General features: G+C 31.7%; 2 protein-coding genes across 2 annotated transcripts; one reads left to right on the top strand and one right to left on the bottom strand.

Annotated features, from left to right (window-relative positions):
* The first annotated feature begins 1,899 nt into the window (after window positions 1-1,899).
* On the top strand, window positions 1,900-20,101 carry LOC110691263 (methionine aminopeptidase 1B, chloroplastic-like). Its single transcript, XM_021868188.1, has 10 exons — window positions 1,900-2,115; window positions 2,224-2,302; window positions 6,911-7,145; window positions 15,206-15,367; window positions 15,458-15,499; window positions 15,898-15,969; window positions 16,167-16,246; window positions 17,527-17,624; window positions 18,561-18,608; window positions 19,446-20,101. The coding sequence occupies exons 1-10, from the start codon at window positions 2,022-2,024 to the stop codon at window positions 19,589-19,591; spliced, it is 1,056 nt and encodes a 351-aa protein (XP_021723880.1). The 5' UTR covers window positions 1,900-2,021; the 3' UTR covers window positions 19,592-20,101.
* A 3,430-nt stretch (window positions 20,102-23,531) lies between these two features.
* On the bottom strand, window positions 23,532-26,295 carry LOC110691262 (allene oxide cyclase, chloroplastic-like). Its single transcript, XM_021868187.1, has one exon. It carries the CDS (start codon window positions 24,324-24,326, stop codon window positions 23,787-23,789), a length of 540 nt encoding a protein of 179 aa, XP_021723879.1. The 5' UTR covers window positions 24,327-26,295; the 3' UTR covers window positions 23,532-23,786.
* Between the last annotated feature and the right edge of the window lie 210 nt (window positions 26,296-26,505).

Here is a 26,505-nt window from a genome sequence, read left to right as displayed (position 1 = left end):
TTAAAGTTTTTGTCTGTGATTGATCATCAGCTATGGGTATTTCCACGATTGGTTGTACTTGATCATCAACTGTTGGTTTTCTGATAAACCATTTGATATATTTATCAATTTATAATTGTAAATAAGCAAAATATGAAAAACAAACATAAAGTGTACTGAAAATGAACATGTCATATATCTCACTTTGGATTTATGGATTCAGAAGGAATTTGATCGACAATACTTGATGTATTCTTCTCTTGCTCACCAAAAATAATATAATTGTCAACAGTCAAATGATGAAAACAAAATATTAGACAATAATTTCTATAAAATTGTACTAGAGATTTATACCTCGTTGATTGATTTGTCTCTGGCCTTGACTTTGAAAGTTTAAATGTCACTTTCAACTTTTTTCGTTCGCTAAAATTTTAAGAATTATTACAATTATAAGTTTATGAATTCAATGAAATTATTGTATGATTAAAATTATGAACGAATATCACAATTTATAAATATATCTACTTACTTGGGATGTAATATGTATCTTTCATAATATGGTTCCAACCCTTTTTTCACATGATTATAATCTAATTCATTGTCTATAATTGATGACACTCCCTTCAATAGAACTATAGGTATAGAATTTCCATCTCTAAAGTTCAGCAAGTATTTCACTTTATGTGGTACATCACTACAAAATTGAGGTGAAATTATGTGTTTAGAAAAGTGTATATTTAAAAAAGTTTATATATGTATGTGGAAATGTACATTTGCGATTAGTCTATAATTGGTTACAAATTTCTTAAGGTTTAAATTGCATGATTTGTTTCAATTTCTATTAAGAAAACATTGATTTGTTTTGTAGACATAGGTGATAATTTTTTATTTCATAAATGTTCATATGAGTTCCTGAAAATGAACATTTTAAATGAACAATCAAATAAGCAAATATGAACATTTTTGTGACCATTAAGCAAATCAAATGAGCTAAATTATGAACATATGTATATAAGTAAACATGTAAAAGTACTCATACTACTAAAATGAACATATAGCATTTTGTAATTGTTCATTTTACCTTGGCTTTGGAGACATTTTTGTGTCATCTGTATGGCTGTACCACATGACTTTTTTATTTCATTCAAAAGTTCTTGATTTACTACTAGAAACTTTTGTTCGCGGTTTTCTTCACATTCTTTGATTTTTTTTTATTTTTTTATTTTTGAACTATTTCCTTCGCACTACCAAAAAAAAAAAACAAAATGATATACGATACTTCATACTCAAAAATCAAAATGTACTTGTTTAGATTACTAATTTTTAAATGAAAATTACTAAAATGCAATAGTTCATACTCTTTTTCCATGTTTTATGCTTTGATGATGTTCCTGTAACACAATTGCAACAAAAAATTATTAAAATTAGGGTTTATACTCTTTTTCGAACTAAATAAGAACAAAATCACTTATTTCTTCGAATTTTGACCTTGATCTGTTGAATTTTGTAGTTATTGGACAATTTTTTTGATAATTTGTCACAAATTCGTAGAAATTTTCGGATTTGAAAATGCAAAAACTGGTTTAGAGAGATAAAATGCAGAAAATGGGTTGGGAGAGAGAAAGTAAAATGTATAAAATGGGTTAGGAGAGAGAAAATAAAATGAGAAAGACGGTTTGATTTTTTTTTTTTTAATTATATATATATATATATAAGGGGTAAAATTAGTACAATTATTGTGCAGTTACTAATTTTGGAGGAAGGGGTGTTAAACGAAATGACGCGTTTAGGGAGGGGTGTAGGGGAACATGCCTAGACTAGTGTCTAGCCTAATAATTACACTATTCACCAACAAAAAATAGTTTACTACCATTTCCTTCAAAAAATAAAATAAGTAGTTGAATTAAAAGGGCCAAAGCCAAATCCCAAGCCCAAAAGCCCAAATCCTAAAGCCCAAATTGTCTAAGCCAGATATTTGTTTGAAACTGTGGCTAAACCTCATTATCTCAGTTTTTTCATCCTCTCAAAAACACACACAAAAAATGGCGATTTCTGCAAATTCTTCGCTTCATCTTTCTTCCTCCTTTTGCAGAGATGTTTTTCCAACCTCTTTATCTTCCATTTGCCCTCTTTATGGTTATTTTCTTGCTTCCATTTTTTAAATTTTTTTGGGGTGAAATTTAGAATTGTGAATGAATAATAAATTTTCAATTATATTAACTAAATTATGGTGTTGATTGTTAGGTGGTTCGATTTCCAGAAAAGGGTCGGTTGTTTTTGCAAGGAGGTTATTTGGGTTGGAGGAAGCCATGCGAATTCAGAGGTACAACTTATTCAATTTTCTGCTACTATTTCTTCTAATTTGATATCATTACTGTGGGTTATATCTTTAATATATAAACAAATTAAAGATGTAAAGTAATTTCTTCTAATTTACTTAGTAAAGTAGTTTATATCTTACTCTTATATTTAATTAGTTATAAAAGCCAACATTACAAAAGCTTGACACATTTGGATTTAAGGAAAAGAAATTAGTTTTGGAGGTAATTAACAGTGCGTGTTCTATTCAATTTTACTTATGTGAAAATATCTTACCTTATTTGAACTAATTAGATTTTATTAAAAGTTATTTTAGTTATAATTTGTACTTGAGTAATCCTTATCGAACTTAATTTTCTTCAGATGGACTTATTTGAACTTGAAATAAGTGAAAATAAGATAAACAAAACAAATTTAAAATATAAAAAAACATTTAATGAACTGTTCTTCATTTCAAGCGGAATAATAATAGAAGTTATTAAGAAAAACGATGTATACTAAGTAAATAAACACTATAAGCTTAAATGACAATTAAGAAGGAAATATTAATTTCTTTTCAATTACTTTAGCATTTCCTTTTCTTTTTACATTTTGGAGATGCTCAAGAGGTGCATTTCTATTTTTGGTGTCAACATGATTATCAATTTCAAGTTTTAATGCAGATTCTTTTATCATGTCAATTCTTGGAATTTGGGTCATTGGTTAGTTGTCAAGTCAGATGAAGTTGAAGTAATCAAATTATTAATTTTACGAGGCTAGTTATTATTATGAGGGCACCCCATTACACCAGGGTCGAAGCTAGGATATTAAAGTCGAAGGGGTTGGTTGATACCATAATATAAACCTAAAATTGGTTAGTGTTACAAAGGAAAATTTAATTGAATCGTACTTTGGGTCTTTTAATATAGCAAAATAATTAATTAGGAATTCTATTTATATAATGAATCCTTATAGTCTAACATATTATGAAGTATCTTCTTATATTTTCTTGCTCTTTCAAATAATAATCGTAAATAAATTTATGCAGTAAGAGCTCATGGAGTATTTTTATCACATAATTAATACTTTTGGGGTTGATTAATTTCAAATGTTGAAGTAAATCTATTTGTACCTCTATAAATTTGGGTTAACTCTCTTTATTATTAATGAAATTAGTCTTGAAATCAAAGTTTAATATCAATAATTAACGTAAAATTCTTTTGTTACTGACTATTAAGCTTTTTATAAAAGAATCTAGTGATGTTATTTCATCATACAATCTACCAAAAACAACAATAATTATTAGTAATTCCTGAAAAAAAAAAACAATAACTATCAATAATTGGACTTTTAGAGTATTTGGTATTTGGGTTAAGCGTGAAGCCCATCAATCTACCAAAAAAAATGGTAAGTGATGTGCTAAGGGGAATCGATCATGGAATCTAAGATCCATTAAGTTAGATGCTTTTATCACCATGCTTGGTACCGCTGTGGCCAATACAACAATGTGTTGTTTAGCCGAAAAGATTTATTCATATTCAAACGTTCGTAGGGGCCGGATGCAAAAAATAAAGGTTGTCGAGCTTGGTCACGGGGGCCAGGCCTACACCGGCCCCCCCTTTGGCTTTGCCTTGCATTACACTAAGGCCATGTCGAATTTGAGTAATAATCAGGGGTATATAATTAGGGGAAGTTCCAAGGAGATTCATTAATAGGTGAAAAATTACTTTTTACAAGTTAGGGAATCTAGTAACAAATTCTTTCACTCTTCTCAAAAATTGAAATCCATTTCTCCAACCCCTCTCTCTTTCTCCTCCCTTCATTCAAGTTCCCCACACAAAGTAGTCAATTGCTATTAAAAGTGGTTTGAGTCTTGAACTCTTAGCTAGTTAGAGATTTATGGCAATGAGATTTGAAGAAGTGATACTAGAATATTTGAGATGAATAGAGGTCAAAGATAACGGGTGGAAAAGTTATATGGGTGAGGGTGGGTATGATATCCTCATTTTGAGGTAAAGATAAAGAAGTATCGTTAATTTCTTCATGCTCTTTCCAAGTTCGAAGTACCATTCAACAATTTGCTTGTGTGGGTGGGGATCCGGTATTTTCGGAATCCTTATGTAAGGATTTACAAAAAAAATTCTTTCAACAAATTGTTTTTAGCACATTTTGATGTCACTGCTGAATGCGATTGGCGCCGGCTCATTCTTCAACAGGCACGTGGTCAGGGTTGTGCCCTTCGGATTGAGCTGACATCCGTTACGGTCGTTATTCGATTCAAAGAATCACCATTTTTCTATTTTTGTTTGGGTCAGAAGAGTCCTCCGAATTTTCTAGTCTTGATTAATGATCGGTTTCTTTTTTTCGCATATTGAGTTACTTCATATGTTTATCTCTCTTGCATTCCACCATCTCAAAATTTTTAGAGATTTTAACCCTTTACTTCTGCCCCTCATATTCATTGCGATCCATAATGGTAGATACTTCATACTTCGTATAAACAAAGGCATATCACAATGCATCTTGGTTAAATTTGTTAAATATTCAAGGGTGTATTAGTCTAGAGCTTAAAATGTTCTATGTTACAAACCAAATCTATATATATATATATATATATATATAAGAATGTTATTATTTATCTTTTAACCATAACCCTTTAAATCTTTAATCCTCAATTTTTGTATATTCTCCCCCACCCCCTCTACCAAAAAAAAAACAAAAAAAAAAAAAAAAAAAACCCTTACAGTGTACCACATGCACAAGATATAACATTTGTAAAGAAAACCAATCTTATATGGTTATTGGAAAAATTAGTTATGGGAGAGTTATTGGGGGATAAATAGCTAGATTATTGGGGATTAAAAAAAGACGAAGTGTGTAGATTTTGAGTATTTGAAGTTTGAAAGGTTGTGGTTAAAAGTTGGAAAAACCATCCCTTTAATTATTATACTTCCTCCTTTTTTTTAAATATTGCACAAGAAAATTTCTCAAATATTGCACCATATCCATTTTAGGAAAACAAATATTTGTGTTTTGTTGTTCACACTAAATATACCCTACATACCCTTCTTTTATAACATTTATTTCTATGGTTATGTCTACAATCACATGGACAAATTTGTACTTTTACCTTTCTCTCTCCTCCTTTTTTCCACTACTAAAAAATTTGTGCCAAACCCTTATGGTGTAATCTTAAAAGAACGGAGGAAGTATTAGATACCTAAATAACTTCCCATAACTTTCTATAACTTCTAATAGTGTTTTCCTTTCCAAGTATCTGTGCTCGGATACATTTTAGTATACTACTAGTATAATTGCTTTACACTCCCTCGGTTTTTTTTTTAAGGTATACATTTCTCTTAAACATCCGTTTATTTTAAGTGGCACTTCTCCTTTTCGGAAACATTGTACCATTTTAAATCATATTTCACTCTAATTTGGTTCTCCTACATTTTAAATTACTTCTCTCTCCTCCTAGTCCCTGCTTCTACATTCTTCATTATTTTTTCATCTCACATCCTAATATTTAATTTTTCAACAAACCACTCTTATACACTATATATTTCTCCTAAAACTCAACGTGAAAATTAGTGTGTCACTTTAAAAAACGGAGAGAGTATTAATAAAAATATCTAATGTATATATTACGTAAGGGATGCAGGAGAAAGATTTTTGTGGATGACTATTCGGAATAATCACTTTTGATTTGTGTATCCGACTCACTTATGGGATTAAAGAATATTTGTAAAACGGAGAGAGTATTAATCAAAAAGAATTTTTGTAATTTTTATTTTTGTAGGCAAAAGCTAATGTGATTAAACAAAAAAATTAAGTGATCTAGAGATCACAATAATTAAACACCGGACTTACATCTAATGTGGTATATAAACATCCAAAAGACTTAAAAGAAAAAAAAATTATTTGCAAGTTTTCCACTGATTATACAGTTACGTATATATCAATCAAATTTTAAGTTCCCTTAATATAATTGTGTCTTAGTGAAAATATTTTTCAATAGATTTTGTCTTGCGCTAGTTCTTCATTGAGTTGAAATGAATGAATATTGTTTTATATGGATAGGGTAACTTTTAGCTTGAGGGTATGGAAGATGATGTCCACGAACATAATCTATGTGAGTTCTACATAGACTTTCTTTATCTTAGTGATATGTAGTGGAAAATATAAGGGGTAAATTTATGGGGGAATATTTATGTATTATTTTGCCAATGTTGGACAATGCATGGAAAGAGTAGCTAGTATAATGAGCACAAAATTTATAGTTTTGTGTAATTTTCCTGAATGTTGCTTTATGTGGGCGCCAAGTTTTTTACCCTTCACTCACAATTTCCAACATTGGCAAATACTCAAAAAAATTTCCTCCAATCTTTTCCCCCTTTTATCTTCACTATTATTGTTTTGTCACAATAGTATTGGAAGTCTATGTGGGGCCCACATAAACTATGACTATGTGTATCATCTTTCTATATACTTTACAGTTTACACTAATGGTGGTGAAGGGACTGAGATTAGAGTGAAGTGGGACTATGGGAATGATCCCATTGCTGTTTCTGGATAGTAGGAATTGTTTAGTTCTATAAACTATTGTACTCCTAACTGACTAGTAAATGTGCAGGGAAAAAGAACTCCAAGATAAAAAGCCAGTAAAACGATCCCCATTAAGGCGAGGAAAAGTATCGCCCCGTCTTCCTGTGCCTGATCACATACAGAAACCCCCTTATGTTGGCTCCAATAAATTGCCTGAACTTTCAAATGAATATCAAATTCATGATTCTGAAGGTATCTCTCATATGAGAGCAGCAGGTGAACTTGCTGCTCGTGTTCTGGATTATGCAGGAACTTTGGTTAGGGTGAGACTCGTGAGAGATCAATATTGGCATTGTTGATTCCTTGTTGAATTTTTTTTTTTTCATGCATTGTGTCAGCATGCGGTAAACCTATACATGTTGTCAAGCTGTTATCATGTTTACTGCTTTTAGCTACTTATTGTTCTCAATCTTCTCATTTATGCCAACTTTTCAATTCCGGTTGCCTGATTGTGCAGTCATGTTTGCCTTTGGGTTTTGCATGCAAGTGGAAACATATCAAAATTATTCTTGTAAAACTTCTAAGTAGGAAAATAAATTTGCTTGTCCTACACTTGGTAGGTTTTAATATCCTCTTGAATAAAGCCTTTTTTCCCCTCAACCTGCTTCATCATTTAGAATTCTGGGGTACTAAAATTAGCAAAAGTAGAGGCGCACACCTTATCTTTTTTTTTGGCTTATGTTCCTTCTATTTGGAAGTTTGATGCTTATATTTTAATGTGGTAAGGGGTCCTAATCTAGAGTATTATTCATGGGGTAAACCTATCCTTTTCTTATAGTTCAAGCTCCAAATTATTGTGTTGTTATACTTTACTGAAACCTAAGATAAACACGTGTAGTGATTAGTGATTTTCTTATGAGATTTTGTCAAGTAGATTTTTTTTTTTTTTTTTCAAGCTTCTAGTTTAATTTTATTTATGTAGTTTTCTCCTATGAATTTGGACTGCTGTTGTAAATTGGTGGAGAGAAAGCTCCAATGTTGCAGCACACTAAAATTAAGACACCCACTGATCTTAATTACTTGAATGAAGCCTAACCTATATTAACCTTCAAATAATCCACACAAGAAAGTTAAGGGTGTAGACCAATTGAACAGAAACTTTGTGATGAAGAGAAAGAAAAATGGAATATGTATATATATATCGGAGAACCAATTCAGTCCATGGTGGGACGATCTACCATATAAGCCATACATCTAAGGAGGCAGATAGTGGACTATTTTTGGGTGAGGAAGAAGTATGCACTTGATTTTCATTAACTTATAAAAGGCCTATGAGCCTATGAGGAGGTCTCTAAATAATTTTACTTGGCTAGAAATAAGTATTGAGGTATTAAAAACAATTAAACAAATGTAAGGACTTGTGTAGTAGTAACGTAGGATTTTCCTATTGATTGTTCTAGGCTACATGTAGTCCTCCCTTTGCAATAGTTTTAAAGGAATTATATTTTGGTGGATAAGACTAGCAGTAGAGTTTATTATAAATTACAGCATTGGAGGCAAAAGTTAGATTTTTGATGGTTTCAAGTAAGTTCTCTCAAGTAAGTTCTAGGCTTGTCAAATAGCGAGTCAAATGAGTATGTAGCTACATTAGATGTATAGATTGCCCATTAGTGGGTGTTTTATGTACCTTCAATTGGTTGAAAAGAGGAGTGTAGATCTTGAATAAGGATGGAGGCACAAGTTAGAACCTTGATGATTTTGAATAAGTTATAGAAAATGAGTACATGGAGTATTGATTTGAGTATTTGACATTTAATTAGAGAGTCAAATGATGATGTGGTAATATTGGATGGTAATGTTTTTCATGAGTGGGTGTTTTAAGTATCAAATATGCATAGTGAGCAAATAAGTTCATATAAGTGAAAATCAAGCAAATAGAACACACCCTAAGATATTGTGCAACCATAGCATACCTTTAAGGTTAAGGGGAAAATTCTATAAAATGGCTATCAACCCAATGTTTTTGAGTTGTTATATGGGTTGGAATGTTTGGCAATTAGAAAAGGTTTTTACTACAAAGATTGTAATATAGAAGTGTGAAAACACCTGAAAGGATAGGATTTTAAATGAAGGAGTTTGGATTTTTGATGATACTCCTATTTGTCATGTGTGGGCATGGTGTGTGCCTTTGAGCTTTGGTAAAGGTATACTAGCATATTATTTTGACCTAAGGAAAGGTTGGTACTTGTAAAAATTTGAATTAGCTATACAGTGTGGGTGTTTTTATGTCATTATTAGATTATTGTATCGTATATGGGAAAAAGTTTAGTATCTTTAGGCATGTTGAGAGCCACAAACTTTAATTTTAGAATTACTATTATTACATTACTTAGATTAAAATTTGATATAAGTTTGAGAGGTTATTATTAAGTATGATTCTCATCCTCTATATATTTAGTTAAAGAGAAGCTATATATGTAACATGTTTATTCCATCGTAATCAGCACAAGAGTAGAAAGAAAAGAAAGAAAAAAAATTAAGGAAGCATAATAGTGAAGAAAAGAGAGAATGAGAATTAATAAAGAGAATTTTATTATTTGGGTTGTAACCCACATTTATTCCTCCTATATATCTCATAATTATTTGAGTTAGCAATTTGTAAATTGATATAACTCCTACATTTAGTATCAGAGCCACGGTATTTTAATCAAAATCACAAAATGTCTACCAACTTTGTTCAGCCACAAGTACCCCAATTATCTAAAGACCAATATGAAGATTGGTGTATTAAAATGAAAGCATTATTTGGTTCCCAAGATTTGTGGGAAATTGTTAATGATGGGTTTGAAAATCCATCGGATGAAACAAAAGCGGCGTTAACTAAAGAAAAGGAAGATGAGTTGAAAGAAAATCTGAATAAGGATCAAAGAGCACTATTTTTTATCTACGCAGGATTAAACCGCGAAACATTTGTGAAAATCTCAAATGCAACCACAAGCAAGGAAGCTTGGGATAATCTTGCAACTATAATTTAGGGAGTTAGAGAGAGTTTGAAAAATTCAGCTACAATTACTACGAGGTGAATTTGAGGAAATCAAAATGACTAGTAATGAATGAGTCAATCTCGAAATTTTTTTCTTGCCTACTTACAAATGTTCACCAACGAAAATTAAATGGAGAAAAGATTGAAGTTAAAAAGATTGTTGAGAAAGTACTTCGATCATGCAATAAAAGATTTAACCATGTATTACCTGTGATAAAAGAATCAAAAGATATTGATTCATTATCAATAGAAGAACTTATGGGATCCCTTCAAGTGCATGAACAAAGAATTCAGAAGAATGATGAACCAGGGAGCAAGCACTTGAATCAAAGTTGTCATTAAATGAACAAAGAGGTGGAAATCGACGAGGCGGATTTCGTGGACCAGGAAGAGGTCGTGGTAACTACCAACCTCGCAACCAAAGTAATGAGAGAAGTTTTGGCGAAGGGAGAGGGTTAAAAAGAGAGGAAAGAGTTTTAAAGAACGCGGTAAATCAAAAGACATTCAATGCTATAATTGTCAAAAATATGGACATTATGCATTGGAGCAAACAAAAGGATCAAGGCAATCGATTAAATTTTGCTAAATCATCAAGAAACAATGAAGAAAGTCCAACATTGTTACTAGCACATGAAGAAGCTAGTAATCCAGCAAGACATGTTGTTTTTCAATTCCGGAGCTAGCAACCATGTGTGGGAGAAAAGAATTTTTTATTGACCTTGATTAGAAGATTCAAGGTTATGTAAGTTTGGAAGACTCATCCAAATTACAAGTTGAAGGTAAAGGAAAATTACGATTTATTCTTAAGAATGGAAATGAAGAATTCATTTATAATGTTTATTATGTGCCTAATATGAAAAGTAACATTCTCAGTATTGGACAACTTTTGGAAAAAGGATATATTGTTCATATGGAGGGTAATAATCTTCAACTAAAAGATAATAGTGGAAGAATTATTGCTCAATCGAAAATGGCGAAGAATTGCATGTTTCCGCTGCAACTTAACATCGAGGTTCAAAAGTGTTTCTACGATGTTATGGAGAATGAGTCATGGAAATAGCATAAACGTTTTGGGCATTTGCATTTCAATGGCCTAAAACTTTTGCAATAAAAGAATATGATGCATGGATTACCTACCATTGAAGACCCTAAACAAGTTTGTGAAATATGCACAACGGGAAAACAAGCTAGACTTCCATTCCAAAAAGGATTATCATGGAGAGCTAAAGCACCATTAGAATTGGTATACACAGATATATGTGCACCATTGGAGCCAATATCTTTGGGAGGTAATCGCTATTTTATTACCTTCAATGATGATTATAGTAGAAAATTGTGGGTGTATATGCTGAAGGAAAAGTCGCTGCATTTGATACATTCGTACAATTTTGATGTAAGTTGAAAACACTTAGGTCTGATCGAGGGGGCAAATATACATCAAATATATCCAAATATTTCTGTAGAGCTGTAGGAATTAGACAACAATTTACAGCCTCCTATACACCACAACAAAATGGAATTGCTGAATGGAAGAATCAAACAATTCTAGACATGACGCGAAACATTTTGAAAGAAAGAGGATTGCCAAAGCAATTCTGGGTAGAAGTTGTTTCATGGACAACTTATAATCTAAATTGTTGTCCTACAAAGAGTGTAAAGAATATGACACCACAAGAAGCATGGAGTGGTGAGAAGCCAAATGTTAAACATTTTCGAGTATTTAGGTGCATAGCTTATGCTCAAATACCCGAGGCAAAGTGAAATAAGTTAGATGATCGAGGTGAAAAATGTATCTTCATTGGATACAATTCACAATCCAAAGCTTATAAATGGGATGATCAAGAAAAAGAAAAAGAGAAAATTGTGTTTGAACACTATTTTGATATTACAGAGAAGAGTTCTGAAAAAACTCAACCAAGGACTCTAACAAATAATAATGATACATCATCATCATCCCCATCAATTGAAGGATCGAATACAACATAAAAAACAGCTGTTAAAATGAGCATATATGAAGAAACAAATGAAGTTAATGAAGTTGATTTATTCTAATTATATGCAGACCACGAACCCATTAATTTTGAAGAAGCATTAGGAGAAGAGGAATGGAGATCCTCTATGAAAGAGGAGATCCGATCAATAGAGAAAAATGATACATGGGAGTTGGCTACATTACCAAAGGGCCATAAGGCTATAGGTGTAAAATGGGTTTATAAGATAAAAAGAGGTGTAGATCGAAGCATTAAAAGATACAAGGCAAGACTTGTAGCAAAAGGATACAAGCAAAAGTATGGTGTTGATTATGATGAAGTATTTGCTCCTGTAGCTCGTTTAGACACTCTCACATGCCGCACATCACAAATGGAAGATATATCAACTTGATGTTAAGTTAGCATTTTAAAATGGAATTTTAGAAGAAGTTTATGTGGAACAACCAGAAGGTTTTGTCATCAAGGGAAAAGAAGATAAAGTGCTTCGTTTGAAAAAGGCACTTTATGGTCTAAAGCAAGTCCCACGAGCTTGGAATACACATATAGACGGATACTTGATCCAGAATGGTTTTATCAAGTGTTCGTATGAACATGCAGTCTATGTGAAGATTAATGGTGATAATATACCATAGTAAGCTTATATGTTGATGATCTATTATTCACCGGCAACCGTCAAAGTATGTTTGATGATTTCAAAGCGGCAATGTTCAAAGAATTTGAAATGACAGATTGTGGGCTAATGAACTTCTTTCTAGGCATTGAGGTAAAGCAATGTGAAGATGTACTTTTTATTTCACAAAAGAAATATGCAAAAGAAATACTTGAGAAATTTAAAATGGGCTCATGCAAACCCATGAGCACTCCCGTCGCAACAGGGTTGACAAAAGTTGGAGAAGGAAAATTGATTGATCCAAATTTATATAAGAGTCTAGTTGGAAGTCTGAGATACTTAACTATCATTGTATATGGAGTCGGGCTTGTTAGCAGATACAAAGAATCAAAGAATCGCATTGGTGCACTACAAAGAGAATAGTTAGGTATATTAAAGGTACCTTAGATTATGGGATGTTTTACTCTTATGGAGATGAAGCAACGTTATACGGCTATTTCAGATAGTGAAAAAGTACAGCAGGATATGCGTTTTATCTAGGATCAACTGCTTTCACATGGAGTTCGAAATAACAACCAGTTGTGGCATTGTCAAGTTGCGAAGCAGAATATATAGCATCTTCATCTGCCATATGTGAAGGGTTATGGTGAAAGAAATTGGTCATGCTCAAGAAGGACCAACTACGATCTATGTAGATAATATGTCAGCAATAAAACTTGCTAAGAATCCAGTACAACATTGAAGAAGCAAGTATATTGATACTCGATTTCATTATTTCGAGATCAAATTAAACAAGGAACAATCACTCTGAAGCAAGTAGCTGACATATTTACAAAGCCCCTATCTTATGAAACATTTAAAAAACTAAGAGAGTTTCTCGGGATGAAAATTAAAGTTTATGGGGGTGTGTTGAGAGCCACAAACTTTAATTTTAGAATTACTATTAATACTTATATTAGAATTTGATATAAGTTTGAGAGGTTATTATCAAGTATGATTCTCATCCTCTATATATTTAGTTAAAGGGAAGCTATATATGTAACATGTTTATTCCACTGTAATCAGTAAAAGAGTAGAAAGAAAAGAAAGAAAAAAAATAAGGAAGCATAATAGTGAAGAAAAGAGAGATTGAGAATTAATAAAGAGAATTTTATTATTTGGGTTGTAACATACATTTATTCCTCCTATATATCTCCTTATTATTATTTGAGTTAGCAATTTGTAAATTGATATAACTCCTACAGGGCATTGGGTTGTGGGGATCATTACTTTTGTTCACAGAAGAGGGGAGTTTTTTTTTTTTTTTAATTATTTTCATAGAACTCGGGAAAAAAAGTGGGACCTATAAAATACGGGACCTATGAATGGGACCATTCTATTGGCTGAAAAAATGGACGTGTCTGTCCACTACCTAGGGACAACTCTACAAGTAAAGCATGTCAACACGGAGGGAGTATGTGCCTAACTAGAAGGCACTGAGATGGATACAGGGACAAATACGGGACGTGGGCGGGAACGGAAAACGGCAAAATTAAAAATGTAAAAAACAGGAGCGGCAAAAAAAAATGTAAAAATTCAGAAATTTAAATCCATACTTAAGTCATAACCACAAATTCAAAGGCAATTTGGATTTTAGAGTTGTATTATGTGTTAACCAACCCCCCTACTCGTGCTACTACCAACACTGTGAGAGTCCATTCAGGTATAGCTACTGTATTATTTTCAAAAATAAAAATAAAAAATCTTAAGCTGAAAGAACAGATTAAAATAAATAAATAAAAAAAAAAAGGAAGTAGCTTTCTCAAAATAAAATAAAAAAGGAAGTAGAAAGAAAAGAAAAACAAAGGCAAGAAGAGACTACTGGTCGCCGGAGACTGAAGATCTGACCGGTGTTTTGGTTTGGTCGACTAAATTGCATGCCCTAATTAAAATTTTCAACTAAAAGTAACTAAGTATATTCTATATTGGGCCCTTCTTTATTTTTGAATTGGGATTGAGCTCTTGGAATTGCTCTTGGGGACGGCCAAAAAGAGGTGAACGTCCCCTGAATTTGCGCAGTCCGTACCCAATTTTGATTGCCATACCCAATTTTTTGGAAACGTCCCGGGGACGTATTTTTGCCGTCCCCGTCCTCTAGCCGTCCCCGGTATGGGAAACGGCCATAAAGTGCCGTACCCGTCCTTCCTAGGTGCCTAATATGAATGAATAACGCTTATTACTTGGCATTTGCATTTTAGTGGCCTTATACTATTACAATTGAAAACATGTTACATGGATTGCTTACTATTGATAATTTTAAATAAGATTGTGTAATATTCACTATTGGAAATCAAACTAGACTTTTACTTGTATTGTAGAAAGGGCTTTCATGGGGAGCAAAAGCACCATTAGAATTAGTAGTTTCTATAGAGGTGATCCTAAAGCCAATATCTCCATAAATATACATACTCTCCATTGAGATAATGTAAAAAGGGAAAAAGGCCAAAAGAGAAGATTAGCTTATTTTTTTATTTTTAATATAAGTTTGAGCCAGAAATTGCCTCTTAAAATAATATATTTGACTGTATTGTGTATAAAGGAATGATTGTATACTTTCACCTCCACAAACCATGCCTTTGTGAGATATGTAGTTTTTTGCTAGGTTCAAAATTTAGAGTGACTTGTTATTTACTTTAAAGCGCTACACCGCTACATAAATTCTTGATCATGTAACTTACTGTTACCTACGAATTTTATCAGCCATCGGTGACTACAGATGAAATTGATAAAGCTGTACACCAGATGATCATTGATGCTGGAGCTTATCCTTCACCTCTAGGCTATGGTGGGTTTCCAAAGAGCGTATGTACTTCAGTCAATGAGTGCATGTGTCATGGCATACCTGATTCTCGGCAGCTACAGGTTCATTGATTGTGGTAATTACCTTTTTCTGGATTCACTAACCATTTTGACTTTCGACTTATCCTGATTTTTTTTTTCTTTCGAATGCAGGATGGAGACATAATAAACATTGATGTGACAGTTTACTTAAATGTACCTTCTTGTCCTCTCGTGTTCATAGATTTGATTTGTGGGCTGTCTTAAAAATAACTGTGTACATAATTTTTAGCCTCTTCAGTGCTTAATTTAGTAATGCAACCTCTATGTTGCTATGTCCTCTATCTGGTGTTTACCTACAACTGTTTGTCATACATTCGTCTGTTTTGTCTGTACATAATAGACTACACTGGATTTTATCTCAAACTTTTTTTTTTTGATAGTTTATAGATTTATAATCTGTATTATGGTATAATAGTAGAATTGATTGGTTAAAATTGACATCTTTTTCATAAGAGTCACCGAAGGCTTGCTGTTTGTGAAGAGTAATATTTGTGTTTTCCAGGTCAATGAGACAATGAGTGTTTAATCCTTTGTTTATTATTTTTAACTAGGGTTATCATGGAGACACATCAAAGACATATTTATGTGGTAATGTCAATGATGCAATGAAACGGCTTGTGAAGGTATAGTCTTGTTGTGGATGAATTCTTTAAGGTTTACATGTTTTCAAATGCTTGAGATCATTATTCCTCTTGGAATACACTTTAAAAAATGTTGATGTAAGTGCTTGTTTTTGCTGATTATTGTAGTAGCTGTGGCAAATGTCTTGTATGTTCTGCTTCTTAATTGGCCTTGTAATATTTACTTGATCTACTCTTAGGTAACACAAGAATGTTTAGAGAAAGGAATAGCTGTATGCAAAGACGGCGCTAGCTTCAGGAAAATTGGAAAGGTTATCAGGTACCTGCTTGGAAAATTTTAGTGCTTAGTCAACTACTGTATGAAAAATGTGGATCTTGGAATATATATGTTAGAAGTGTACTGTACTTTAGGAACAATTTTCAGTAACAGCTATGTAATATTCTCTTATTTCAGTAATTGAAAGCATCTTCGGCAAAAAAAAAACCCCTCTCTTTTTTAGTTTCTTACCTGTTTATTCTGTGAGGGTTCTAACTTAAATCTTTTGGAAACAAATTCCTGAGGTATGACAAGGAAATGATTACCAATGAATTGATCACTACAATGTTTTACCTTACAACAAAAGGCGAGGCAATGATGTGTCTAAACTTTTTGTGTATCTGGCTTTTATTGATCTAGTGGACAAAATAGTTTGTGTCATATGATCATCATATTTCAGTTTAATAGATTATTTATTATTCCCTGGTCTTCAGCTAATTTTAAATAGTGTAGTGTGGCCCATGGTTAGAATTGTGATATCTTGGTAGACTTATGTGATCACCCAACAGAGATATGATGTTACATTAATATCAATTGAGTTTTAATTTGGACCAACATAATGGATTGCCTAAATTAATCAAGGAATGGCTAAAGTGTGTATTTTAAACTTTCAAGTGTTCATGATTTGATTCCCGATTTGAAGGAGGTTTGCTTTTTTCTTGACGGCATATCAGACCTCATATTTAGGCCTTGTTTTGTTCACTTTATTTTTGCTTATTAGATCTCATCTGAACTTAATTTTTCTGATTTAATCTTATCTAATTTGATTGTCTAATTTGACCAAACTTTGAACTTATATGTAAGCTAATCTATAAAGAAAAAAATAAATATATCAAGTGGGGTCTTATTAGATTCATAATAATGTGCATTTTATTAATATGTAATTTTCATAATTTTTTTCATCACACAATTAAAGATATTAAGTGATTAAAAACTGCACATAAAACGATATTGTTTGTTTATGACTTATTTTTTTCTTGTATGAACTTAATTTTTCTTATCTGATCTGATTTGAACTTATTTTTTCTGATATGATCTGAATTAAGTAATAAGGTCTTGAAATTAGTTGAACTAAACATAGCCTTAATTTTGCCATATTTTAGTAGATTGGCTTGTTTGCATCTACTAATTAATGGCCACTTGCATCACATGTTTAAGCCAGCTGATAGAAATGGTGTAATTTGTGCAATCTTGTCTTATTTTCCAGTGATTTATGCTAGAAATTTAGTCCAAAATGTTTCTGATTGGTTATGTCTAATGTTGTTTTCAAATATGCTTAACAGTGAGCATGCTGAGAAGCATAATTATGGTGTGGTGGATCGTTTTGTTGGCCATGGTGTTGGAACTGTGTTTCATTCCGAGCCAATTATTTACCATCATAGTGAGTACTTTGTATACAATCTTTATTATCAACTACCAAAACCATGGAGATGATGCTTTTCGCTTACTCTTATCAGAGTTTATAGATTATATATATACCATCTGTGATTGATAAAGTTAAATCATTGAGAAATGAATATCTAATGTTTTACTGTCTCAGATGTATCACTTGGCAGCCCCTCCCTTTATTGGTACTTTTAGAATGCAGCAGGTTTTTTGTTTCTTATTTTAGTGTGCGTAGGTTAACTGACTGTGGCTAACTTGGCTAACTTTGAGGTTGAAGTGTTGCTTAAGGACCATGGAGAGACTTAAAGATAGAGACATCAAAGAAAGTCATTGAAGTATCGGGTTTTAAAGAGCTATGCTTTGGAAATTAAAGATTAGCAACAGCAATTCAGTATATATTAAGGAGACCATTGGTTACCATGGGTTTTTTTATGCTGCTAATATTGTTAGTTAATTTTTCTTATATAAATTTGCAACAACTTAAGGTGAATTAAAGAGAAAAGTTATAACGGAATTCTAGATTTTGCAATTTATACTTACAAACACTCTTATAGGCTGTCTCACTATGGCTATATCAGACATGAAGTTCCAATGTGGGTATGAGCATCTGGCTTTACATATTAGGCCTAAAGCTTACTACGAGTACATTTTTGGTAAATGGGCAAATGTAGCACTTGTCAGTTGTCACATACCCTATTGTATTTTTGTTGTTCAGTGCATGTATCAACGGTGTGTAGTAACCTTTTATTGATATATATGTATCTTTTTGTGATTCATATAGCTTAAAGTACGCAAGAAACTGTATGCAGTATGGTAACTCTTCATTCCTAAATGTTTCACTCACACAATCAGTTCGATCACTAAAAAATATTATCTTGCTTTGATGCTTCATTGCCTCTCTCTAAATTTATTCTGTATGATAAATTGACAGGAAATAATCATCGAGGTGAAATGGTTGAAGGTCAAACGTTTACAATCGGTAAGGGTATCTGATCTATTTCAATATGGATATCTAAACCTGGTGTCTGAATTTAACTAGTGATACAACCAAGCATGCACAATGTTTCACCATCTTGCACCCACAAGAAGAATGTATATTTTACATTTCTCCAATTGGTTTAAAGTTTGAATTTATATTTAGGGTTTTTCTAAACTATGCTCCCGTGGTTGTTGAGTTTCTAAGTCATGCTTTTACAAAATTGCAAGATGTATCCTCCAACTTAAGATGTTTATTTAACCTTACCCTCTGACGTTAACCCAACGTTAGTGGTTGTGTTAACTGATAATTACCCTACTTTGGAGAGAAATTTCACGCCCAAATTGGGTTAGAGTTATACAAGATGATTAACATTAAGCATTTTTTCCACATTTTCTCATCTACATTTTCTTCTTTCTTCTAAAAACAACTATTGATGTGTCAAACTCTTGGTGTACTTCTTCTTTTTTTCTCATCCGTTTCTATTACTTCCTGTGTTTTTTTACAATTACTAACATCTAGTTAACGTCAGAGGGTGCGGTTGATTAAACCTTAAGTTTGGGGGCACAACTTGTAATTTTGAAAAAGCATGGGCACACCTTAGAAACCCAACAACCTCAATAGCATAGAAATCCCTTATTTTTATTTATTAGAAAGAAACTAGGAGTATGCTTCTGTTCTTTTGCATTGATATGATGCTATGGTTTGCATTACTTTGTTTATTGAGCTTACATTTATCTATCTTCACTATGAACCTAGCTCCAAAATCATTATTATTCATGCCAGAGAACACCTCAGTATGTTTCTCAGTGAATCTTATTTCACTCTTTTTAAATGCAGAACCGATTCTTACGATGGGAAGCATCGATTGTATTACATGGGGTGATAACTGGACGGCTGTTACAGATGATGGCAGGCCTGCTGCACAGTTTGAGCATAGTATCTTGATTACAAAGACTGGTGCTGAAATTTTAACCAAGTGTTGAACTAAATGCCACGGAATCTGTGCTGTGTGCATTGCATGTATACATTAAATGTATCTATGCTGTATATAATTTTTCGCTATGCTCCAAGTCCGTATGTTTATGAACCAAACAAAGCTAAGTGTGGTGATAAGCTGTGACCAACCTAGAGGTCGTGGGATCAAACCCCTTTAGTCCTCTTGGCAATGGTTTTCTGTACCTCCCCCTCCCTCGAAAGTTCAACTAGGTTGGGATCCCTCTGGGTCCTGGCAATGGCAATCTGATAGAGTGGTGATAGGCAAATAAAATATTTTGTTATCATTACTCATATTGCAGATTCTGTAATTTGTTGTAGTCCTGCTGTATGCAAATAATCATTTTGTAGGTTTCCAAAATTAAGGAATAACATTTTGAAGGAATAATGTTTGTGAATTTTTTTTATTTTTTTTTCCTTTTTGTTGCATAGTCTTTTAACTTTCGAGGATTAGTGTCTTCAAAGATTCTACCTATTTGCACAACTATTATGGCCAATAAAAAAGGGTCTTACTATTAACCAATTTGGCTTAAAAGGTCCCAGTGAAATTTGGTATTAATTTTTTGTTTTTTGGAAATTATCATTGGTACATATCTAGTATGACGTATTGACTTTTCTCATTGATCTGAACTTTTTGCCTTCCTACTCTTACACTTGTGGTTCGGTCTTTTTCCCAATTGTGACTAACACTATTAATAACTAGCAAATTAAGCTAACTAATCAAGGTTAAGAGTATAATACCCTTTTTAAACATCTAATTATTTGGGCCGGGCAATGTTCCGGGTCACTACTTTTTTTCTTATAATTAAATTGTTATACATATTAATATTTTGTATCAAAAAATATAACATAAAATATCACATAGCTTGGTGGTTAGAACTTCGCTTCTAAAATTAGAGGTTGCATGATCAGACCTTGTAGAGAACTTTTTTTTATTATAAGTGCATGGGGTCATTTTAGCCCTTAAGGGTCTATATTGACCTCAAAATTAGCAAAAAAAAATAACGCAAATGTCTCGTATGCGTGTCAAGAAATTTCTCGATATGCATGTCGGTATTTTTTTCGTGTTAATAATTGTTCAGTTAAGCTCTTAGGGGTCCTTTTGGCCATGTATGGACCTATTCGAGCTCGAAATTAACAAAAAAAATATTGTGAAAAATTCCTCGATTTACGTGGTCACAGTATAAATCGAGACTTTTATAGGATTCTTCAAAAATTCTAACCCATTCAAAAATTAACAATGCTCACAGCGTTAGAAATAATTACTATGATGACTTGTTTCTCAAAAGTATAAACAACTAGATGAAGCCCGTACGATGTACGGTTTATTTGTATTTTTTAAAACAAATATTTTTTTGTATTTGCGTGATAAATTTGTTATTTTATTCGTTGTATGTTGTATATCATTTAATATTTTATTTTAAAATAAATTGTGAATTTCCGGTAAAACAGATAAAGTTCCTAATTTCAAAAGATAATATATTATATTTCTTAAATTTAAACTTTAAAATCTCATTCGCCAAATTTTCTTATGTGGCATTTGAATTATTTAATTCTTAAAGAATTTACAAATCTCTTATTTGATTGGCTATCACTAAAATTTACTATCTTACATGGTGCGTTAAGAAAATTTTATTCTACGTGGCTCTCTAAATACTCGGAAAAAAACTCCCCTTTATATATATACCTCGGATACCCATTTTAAAGAGTGCACTTATTTGTGGACATGTTTTGTATTATTATTATAATTATAATTATCATAATAATAACAATAATAAAAATTTTATTATTAGTATTTATATTTTTTAAAATGTTAGATACAAAAAGAGAGTAGAAATACTACCTATTATTCTTTTTTCACGTTTGTTATTATTTTTCGTTTTTATAAGTTGCATTATATTCACTTGGTTTACTACGACCCATGTTTGTGAATTATACATAAATATATATAATTAAAATATTGTTTATCAAAGTTCTATGTTGACATAGGGCTAAATTTCAATGGGACACTAAAATAATAGAGGGATGTATAATTTTGTGAAAAGAAGAGTGCGTCGGTAAAAAAAAAAAAAAAAAAAAAAAAAAAAAAAAAAAAAGGGTTATATTATTGGTTTAATTGGACCATTTGTAATATAATGGGTGGTAAATGGGCTACGGAGGCTTTGTAAAACCCTTAAAGTTCTAAGATCTTGCTAACATTGATCTGAATTCACTTTAAGATTCCCTTGTATTATACAGTTTATGTTGTGTCCTAATTTTAGTAGTTTTTTACTTCTTTAATTTCATTAACAAAATCACAAAAATACACAAAAATATTACAATCGAATATGAAGAATACCTTATTCAAAAGTTTTAATAATGGTAAATCAATGGTAGACTAAAAAAAATTAATGATACATGGCCATATTTATAATTATAAATACGTGGTTATTCGTATAAGAGTAAAATTCTATTGTTAATTGGATATTCATATCAATTATAATATGTAGTGTGTTGCTTTATGTAAAATTCTATTGTCAATATAAAAAGATAATAATTATAAAATATTTATGTATACTTTTTTTTTTATTTATAAATTATAAATAATGAAAACTGCCACTAATGGTCGTCGAAAACGACCGGTTTAGGGCCTAAGTGGTCGAAAACGGTGGCCATACACCGGTCGTTTTCGACCCTTAGCGGTCGTTTATGGTGGTCGTTTTTAGGGGTGTGAAAAATGGCCACCGTTTTTGGTGGCTGTTGTGGTTGGGTTGCTGGTTTTAGGGAGAGGACAGAGTGGGGGTAGAGAATCCGGCGGTTGGGGCTGGGAACAGCGGTGTTAGGGTGGGGTAGTGGCGGCGACGTGCTGCCGACGGTGGCCGGAGTGGGTGGCTGGGTTAGTTTTAGGGGTTTTGTTTTATTTTTAATTTTTTTATTAATTTGGACCAATAATATGTTGACACGTATAATTTGGACCAATAATATGTTGACACGTAGGCATTATGGGTCCCACTACGGATTCCATGTTAAGTGGTGGTAAAACCTTTTTTTTTTTTTTGTAGTGTTAAATAATTTTTTTTATTTTTTTTTGGTTATTTTTTTGTGGTGTTAACAACCATTTTCGTGTTTTTTTTGTGGTGTTACAATTCAAAATTTTCTTTATTTTATATCTTATAAATGTTACTCTGTATGGCATATCTTTAAATAGTACAATACACATATCTTCCTACTATAGCATATTTCTTGGACAAAAATAACATTATTGTATTTTAATTTTAATTTTCAGCTATATATGTATTACTTATTTATTTTTTCCACTACCACAAAGTGTATTAAATGCACAATTATTTAAGTTCCGATACAATTTTTATTTTCTCAATATTTTGATTAGAATATTTTTTTATTATCAAATGGGAGAGCTTTTTTTTTAATGTTTTAATTGGTTTCTCGCCTAATTATAATACGAAGGACATAAGAAAATAAAGGGAGTATAACAATATAGCTTAAGATTGTGTCAAAAAAAACAATATTGCTTAACTTTACAAATCCAGATCTATATATGCATGAAATCATGTGCGAAGTAAGATAATTTGATTAATTAAAACTTCATCTTTTTATATTAATCTCCAATATTTTCTTGTTATTATATTTTGTTAGGGAAAAAAATTAACCAAATATCATTAAAACGGGGCTATTATTCCTTTCGATTTGGTGTAACACATAATTTAAAATACTTATTTGGCTAATAAAAAGGAAAATTATACTCATTTGTCATTGAATTTTTTAATCGACTCTTTCGTTATATATATTCCATGTTTTATTTTATTATGTATACGAAATAAGAACAAAATAAATACGAAGTATGTTATATTTATATTTTGTCCATGTTATTTATTTTTTAAAAAAAATATTTTTAAATTAATATAGTAAAACTACCTTGTATGACACGGATCCCAACCTAGTTTTAAATTAATTGTCACAATTGTGCATTGACAAGGAAACAGATAATCTGGATAGGATAGAGTATAATAAAGCGGCCATATTTGCCAAAAACCCCTAAATAACAAAGCCTTACCATACAACCTCCATTAGAATAAATTACATGATTAGTACCTCATTAATCTCATTACAAAGTTTTTTTAAAAAAACAGCTCATTCACTTTGTCTTTTATTGATCATCTAACACTAATCACTTTAATTAAGCCCTTAATTAGTGTAATTAGGGGCAACAGCATGTGGCTCACAAGCTTTAGCAACAGGAGAAGGCTCAACAGCAGGAGAAGGAGTCACAGCTTTTGTCACCAATTCTGAAGGTAAATCCTTAATCCCTTTTAACTTAAATGTGTAAAATAATTTAAATGGGAAAATTAACTGCTGTAATTTTACTGTCCCATAAACTCCTTCAAAAACTCCCGTACCTCCAGTAACAGTCAAACACGTGTCCTCGTATGTTAAGTAGGGGCCTTGAACTGACAGGTGTCCGTAGTCCCCAAAGTAGAAGCTGTAGATTGCCTCGTATCTGTCACCTTTTTTTTCCGGTACATGTTGGATTAAAATGCATAGTCCTGCTGTCACTCCTAACCGTTTCTGCAGGTCACCGGTGTAAATCTTGTTGCTGAATGGTACGAGGTCTCCAAGTGAGTTAACCTGTTTCTGACTTAGTCTTAGGTATGCTGGACTTCCTCTGTCTCTCTCGTTTATCTCATACACACACAACTCTTGTACCTTAGCTGAATACACATTCATTATTCAATTAGACAAGTTAAGAGTATGTATGTACATTATGCGATACGTTGGTGTAGCGGCGTACCATGCACACGATATATTCAGTACTCGTTATTTGGTTTTTTAATAAACTCAAAGCTCTCCGATAAATAAAAAAATAAAAAATAAAATCTTGGGTTTACAATCAGCGGTGGATCTTGAACAAAAAAATTAAGGGGTCGGATTTGAACGGTTCAAATAGCTTGTTAGAAGTATACTCTATAAATACTTAACTAATGTGTCAGAACTTCTTAAACTTTTATCGTTACCTTTTAGTTGAAATGTTTTGATTTTATACATATTCATATGAGCTTAAAAAAAAAAAAAAAAAAAAAAAAAAAAAAAAAAACATTACTCATATGAGTTACTTTGACTTCTTTTGGGATTTATACTTAAGAAGAAACACATATAGTACAGTCATCTTAGTTCTTGTCAAATTCGCCTCTGTATTTTTCCAAACGTATAATGACAAATCTAATTTTGAAATTATATACTGACAAATGATGAGCCTAAAGAGAGGACTGGCCTTTGGTCCTTGCAAACCTCAACGAAGATCCTCCACTATGTAAGATGTACCTTGATGGAGATGTATAATGAAAGTTGGCGCAAATCACTAGCGAAATTATTGTGTGTTGTTAGTGGATTTTATTTAAGTCAAGGTACAGTGTGGACCGTAGAGCACTTAAAGGTTGAACTACATTAGTTCTAGTCTCATTCAAATTTTGATTTATGTTCTCCATTTATGCAACATCAATTACATCATTACTGATCAAATTGGCAAATAAACTCTCTAAAAATTTATGTATACTTCTTACATTTTAAAAATAATTGACAAACTTGTACTTGATAAAATATATCAACTCTCTAAAGAGCAAACATCATGATATTTTCGTAATTATATTAACAAACATGGACCCTTATTTAATAAAAATAATGTTGATTTATTTACAAAGATGATGAACTTGATAAACATATCAAAGGTGATCAACTTTTATTTTTAAGGTCAACCTATTGTATTATATTAACAAATATGTCAAGTTTAATCCTGTCAACTAGCACTAAATACAATCGGATGTATAATACATTCCCGAGCATTTAGCATATTTCCTGGATCTAGATTAACCTTATCTAGTCATCATAAGCACTTCAATATTAAACAAGGAAATCTAACAAAAAACATGCATACACTCATTATAACAAAAATTAAGCAAAAAAAATTATTAATAAGATGAGACAATTTTGAAATAATTACTGAACTAATCTAAAAAGGGAGAAGATCGATGACATACTATTACTTGGTCGTGAATCAACAGGTTCAGGCTCAGGCTCAGGCTGAAGGTCGGACTTGGTTTTTTTGAAGTAAAAACCAGTGATTGAATGTTGTTATTAGTGATCATTTTCAGAGATTGAGATGAAAATGAGTGGCAAATCTTAAGGTTTTGGGGAAGTAAAGATGATATTTTTGTTTTTGAGGGATTACATTTGAGAGATGATAGAGCTTTCATGGATGCCATTAATGATGAGGAAGCCATTTTTTATAAAAACAGAACTCAAAAAGGAAGAAAGAAAATGGAGAAAAAATTGAATAGTTAAGGTTGGAGGTATAAGAAGTGTAGATAATTGTTGATCTTATATAGAACGTGAAAGTCAATTTGTTATGTTTAATGTTTAGATGCTCTTTCCATCTAGTTTCTTCCCATGTGTGTGTTTCTTTCCTCTATACCTCTATACGTGTACAATTAATATTTCCTTTGTTTCTTTTGTTTTTCTTATTTTGATTTTTAAAAGATTAGATTCGGAGGTATAGATAGGCAAGTGTGAGTCTTAAAAACCATGCAAAGTCAATATGGGAACAAAATGCAAAAGGAGCATTTTGAATTTCTTTTTTCGTTCAATACTCCCTTTGTTCTTTAAAAATGTACTTGTATTCATTTACTTTTGTAGTTTTGTTTGTAAATAAATATGTATGTTATTATTGACTTGAAATTATTGTTATTGAACTTAAATTATTTTCACTTAACCGAAAGTCTTCTTACCAAACCAAAAATATTTTTACTGATTAAAACTTATTTTTATTGATTCTTTGTTATTTTTTTAACCAAATTAAATATATAATAAATGGATCTTATTTTAAAGAACTTTTTGAAACGAATTATATGAT

The sequence above is a fragment of the Chenopodium quinoa genome, unplaced genomic scaffold (genome assembly GCF_001683475.1).
Source record: "Chenopodium quinoa cultivar QQ74 unplaced genomic scaffold, ASM168347v1, whole genome shotgun sequence".
In the NCBI taxonomy this organism is placed as follows: domain Eukaryota; kingdom Viridiplantae; phylum Streptophyta; class Magnoliopsida; order Caryophyllales; family Amaranthaceae; genus Chenopodium; species Chenopodium quinoa.
This window is presented reverse-complemented; position numbering and strand designations above follow the sequence as displayed.

What these genes read in the sequence shown, in the direction of transcription:
- LOC110691263 (XM_021868188.1), top strand. Translation starts at nt 2,022, where the DNA reads ATGGCGATTTCTGCAAATTCTTCGCTTCATCTTTCTTCCTCCTTTTGC. An exon ending in GAAGCCATGCGAATTCAGAG is followed by an intron (nt 2,303 to 6,910) that starts GTACAACTTATT and finishes GTAAATGTGCAG; the next exon opens with GGAAAAAGAACTCCAAGATA. An exon ending in ATGCAGGAACTTTGGTTAGG is followed by an intron (nt 7,146 to 15,205) that starts GTGAGACTCGTG and finishes GAATTTTATCAG; the next exon opens with CCATCGGTGACTACAGATGA.
- LOC110691262 (XM_021868187.1), bottom strand. Translation starts at nt 24,326, where the DNA reads ATGAATGTGTATTCAGCTAAGGTACAAGAGTTGTGTGTGTATGAGATA.